This window comes from Propithecus coquereli, unplaced genomic scaffold (assembly GCF_000956105.1).
Source record: "Propithecus coquereli isolate 6110/MARCELLA unplaced genomic scaffold, Pcoq_1.0 Scaffold1, whole genome shotgun sequence".
NCBI classification, from domain to species: domain Eukaryota; kingdom Metazoa; phylum Chordata; class Mammalia; order Primates; family Indriidae; genus Propithecus; species Propithecus coquereli.
This window is the reverse complement of record NW_012133857.1, coordinates 8157536-8161668: the sequence shown is the minus strand read 5'-3', so window position 1 is coordinate 8161668 and position 4133 is coordinate 8157536. Positions and strand designations below refer to the sequence as shown.

Genomic DNA, 4133 nt, shown 5'->3' with positions numbered 1-4133 from the left:
TGTTGCATTTATGGAGGAGCAAAATGGAATTTGTACCATCTGAATAAAGGCCAAAATGCGGGTAAATGAGCCTATTATGGAATCTCACTGATTCAGTTCTACATTCTTCTAAGCTTTTGTTTAGTTGGTCATAGAGTGCACCTTAAGCAAGGCCTCCCCACAATCCTGTTTTTGCCTTTATAGTCCTAGTCATTTTCTGTTTTACTTTTCACCTTTGGTCCAGTATGTTCAGTATCAGCTTCTAATATCCCTTTCCCTTCATCTTTTGATTCCTTTACTATTTCAGGGAATATTTCATCTTGATTTGGTGATAACTAGGAGCAGTTGAAATTAACCTCATGATGTTGTGTTGAGGTCTTAGTTGCTAATAATGGTAATCAACAAACTGGTTTAAGCAAAAAAAAAAAAAGTGTGGATTAGAAGACTGCAAATGTTTCTCCAGGAATTCAAGGGCACTTGGATTTCAGGCTCTGCCTTACTCATGTTTGCTGCTTTTTGTGCCTTTGCTTTATTCTTAACTCCCTGCAGATTGGCTTTGTTTCTCAGGCCAGCGGTAGAAAAAAATGTGGTTACCTCCCAGCTCCTGGGGTTACAGTGCCTCTGTATAAGAGACTAGTCCTTCTAGTCAGTTCCAAATTCATGTTCCCAAGAGAAAGAAACTCTTTGGTTTGGCTTCAGTGGGAGAGAAAGGATGGACAGAATAATTAGGCTTCAATACGGCCACTAGGGGATGCGGCATACTTGGGAGAGGGCAGTTTGGGAGAAAAGAGGGTGGATCATTTTAGGTCCTGGCAGAGAACAGAATCCAATTTAGATTGTTCAGGAGACTTTTATGATGTGACTCTATATAGCAATATGGTCAGGTTTCAGAAAACCAACAAGACGTGTTGAGAAACCCAAAGACAAGCAACCATAGGGAGTAGCTACCGCCTCTAAGCCAAAGGGGCCAGGGGAGGAAATAGTGTTACCAGATGCCAGTGATAGTTGGAACCATGGAGGAAGGGCTGCCCAATGGAGGTTGTAGCCTTGGATAGATACAGGCACTGTCAGAAATGTGGCCCCAGATTAGTTAGGGGTTGGAGGTACCCTCTGATCTCCTTCTGGTATTTTCCATTGGCCAAATCCAACCAGAAGCCAGCAAAGAGCATCTAGGTGATATAGTTTGGGTTAACCTAGCGCACAGATTAGGGCAGGGGACAGAGAATGGATCCATCCATGGTAGTGGTCAGGGCAGGTGGAAAGATTGATAAATTTGATTGATAAATCAAATTATATTTGATTTGATTGGTGTCTATTAAGTCCCATCTCAACCTTTAAAGGCTGAGATGTCCTATTCTTGTTAGATACATATTATGTCATCGTTTTTATCTCATTGAATCTTTATAACAGTTCTGAAGGTAGATATTATGCCTACTTGCAGATGAGGTACTGAGCTCAGGCAGGTAAAGTCACTTGTCCAAGGTGATGCAGTGAGTGAGTGTTGGAGCTGGGATTTAAATCCAGATCTGTCTGATTGCAAAGCCCATACTCAACTCTCTTGCCACCTTCTCGCTGCAGTGGAAGTCATTGTCTTCCATTCCCTAATAAGGATCCAGAGGCAAAAGCGTGAGAGAATCCCTGCTTTCTTTGCTTCTCTATCTTTCCTTTCCTCTGAAAGCTTGTGGGGAAACAGGAAGGGAAAGGGGAAGTTCTCAGTGACACCCCCTCCCCAGTTTTTCTAGACCTTAAATAGTATATGACACATGCTGTTGTATTATCTTTTTTGGTGGTATTTTTCCCATGTTGATTATAAGTTTCTTTAGAACCTATTTTGCATTTCTTTGTATAGCTTTTGTCTTACTAGTATCTCATGCTATTTTTATTCTCTGTTCATACAATTCAGGAACTTGGGGCAGATTTTAGAATTTCTAGAATCTACTATGTATGTTCTTTTCTGGCTTGCTTAGCTGGCTAGATGTGTGTTTTCTTCATCCAGAAGAAGATGTTGGTACCTCCATCTTTAGCCCAGGGATTCTGAAGCCTTGAAGTGTGTTTTACTCACCTACAAAAACAGATTCTCAGGCTTTACTCCAACCTTCTGAATCAGAAGGGAATGGACATTTTTATAAAGTGTTGAGAGATTTTGATGTAGCCACTGGATATTGGCCCGTGGGCAAGCCACTAGCCTGGTCCAGACTAGAACCTGATGTAGGAATCTCTGCTCCTTTGTGCCTGAGGTCACATGGTCTCCTGCCTCTGTTTGAATGGGGATTTGGAGTCAGACTGGGCAGGCTTCCTCTCCCACCTTCACCATTTACAATAAGTGATTTTACCTGAATAACTGAGCTTGCTTCCCCCTGTGTAAAATGAGGACATATCCATCCAGGGGTGGAATGAGGTTATAAGGAATGATGAGATAAGAGATGCCATACACCAGGCATGTGGTCAACCCTGAAAAAAATGTTGGCTCCCTTTCGTTTTTTTCCATCAGAAGTGTGGCTTTCTTCTAAACCATCCACGCTATATCCCCAATCTTCATAGTGACCCCATTAAGAGTTTGTCTATAGCTGTTGAGATTTAAGCTCTTTTGATTTGGCAGGCTAGGGATTCTTAAATTATCTCAAGGAAAGGGGGATTTGTGACAAGAGCTAGAAAGTCCCCAGGCAGCTCTGGGGCACCACCTTTTATGGGCTTCATCATGGATCATCTCATGGTCTGTGTGGCTGTGTCTTTATGTCTCTGGTGACACCTCTGCTTTTCTCTGCCAAAGTTTATCCCTTGTCTGCAGCCACTTGTTGTCCAGCTTCCCTCTTGCCTTGGTAAAATCTGCCTTTACTTTTGTGTGGCCTCTCCAGCTCCGCCCCGCCCCATCTCATCTCACATCATGGCCTTTCAGCTCCTCTTTAACTCTCTTTTTCTCCGTTTTCTAGATTAGAGATCAGAGTCTAATGAAAGAATCAGTTAGGCCTGCTAGTATTTCATGCCAAAGAGAGCTGGTCATCCTATGGATTATATGTATACCTACCCCTGGTTCTTGGTTTTTGGTTGGTTGTTGCTTTTTTTAGTTGGCTTTTCCGGAGTTTTGGGCCCATTAACTTTTTTCCGTTCAGTCTACTGGGTGCTGTGGCCATGAACGGGACATTAAGCTGGCCCTCATAGGTTCAGACCTGGCCATGGCAGTTGGTCAAGTCCACCAAAGAGGCTTTCCTCTTGACCTTCCTGTCAAAGCCATTTCATTGAATGTTCTTGGCTGTTGAAGGGAGTTGTAGCTCAGCTGATGGTTTCCGTTTCTTTTCTGTGGACCTAGCTTTTGTCATAAGCATTGCCTAGGGTAACAGCACTGAAGAGGGAGAAGAGGGCCTGAGCCCGATTTTTAACTCTGAGATTGAGCAGTCAGTATTCAGTTGTTCAATCTGGCCATGGCAGAACTGGATCTAGCCCCCAGGACTCTTGGTTTTTAGCCCTGTGCCCTTTCTGTTTACAGACCCATGGCACAGAAAGCCTGTGCCCAGGCACTGTGGGGTACAGCCTTTGTGGAACCACATCCTTTCAAAGGAATGCAGGGCTACTTAACAGGCCTGGACAGTGAAACAAGGATCAACATCTAGTGTTGCCTGCTGTGTCTTGCTTGCACCTTGGCCTGCAAAGCTGGATCCGATGTGGCCCCTTTCTTAAGGAGGGAGGGGGTCGCTTTGTAGTAGGGGAAGCATTTTAGTCTCATTTCTCCCCTAGGAAGCTCTGAGATATTGGAAAAGTCAAAGCAAGGTAATGAGGGGTTAATGTCACCTCAGGGGACTACCTTGAGTCTGGAATTTCCCAGGTGTGTTGGATTAGTACAGCCAACTTGTCAGTTTCTATTAAAGACTAATAGGACTGGGCTAGCTGGGTATAAGGGAAAGCAGCTCTGGGCTGAGTTAAATGTCCTTCTGTTCTGTCACGAATGGGAGATTGAAACTTGGCATCTCAGTTTCCTCATCTGTAACCTCTCTCCAGGGGTGTTTTTGAGAACTCAGTGAGCTAATGCATGCCCTCCAGAAGCATGCGGGGGAATGGAACTGCTTTGGGGGGACTCCTCTGTGTTACACTGCAGGGGGCTCCCCTTAATGATTTGTGATATTTGGTTCCTCCTATAACTTTGTAAAGTTGGAATTATT

General features: G+C 44.0%; 1 protein-coding gene across 1 annotated transcript in view; it reads left to right on the top strand.

Annotated features, from left to right (window-relative positions):
- The first annotated feature begins 55 nt into the window (after positions 1-55).
- EXOSC7 (exosome component 7) overlaps positions 56-4133 on the top strand; it is a 45991-nt gene continuing 41913 nt past the window's right edge. Inside the window, exons 1-2 of the mRNA XM_012664700.1 lie at positions 56-61; positions 3090-3158. Of these exons, the coding sequence (XP_012520154.1) occupies positions 56-61; positions 3090-3158 (75 nt within the window). The remainder of the gene's footprint in view (positions 62-3089; positions 3159-4133) is intronic.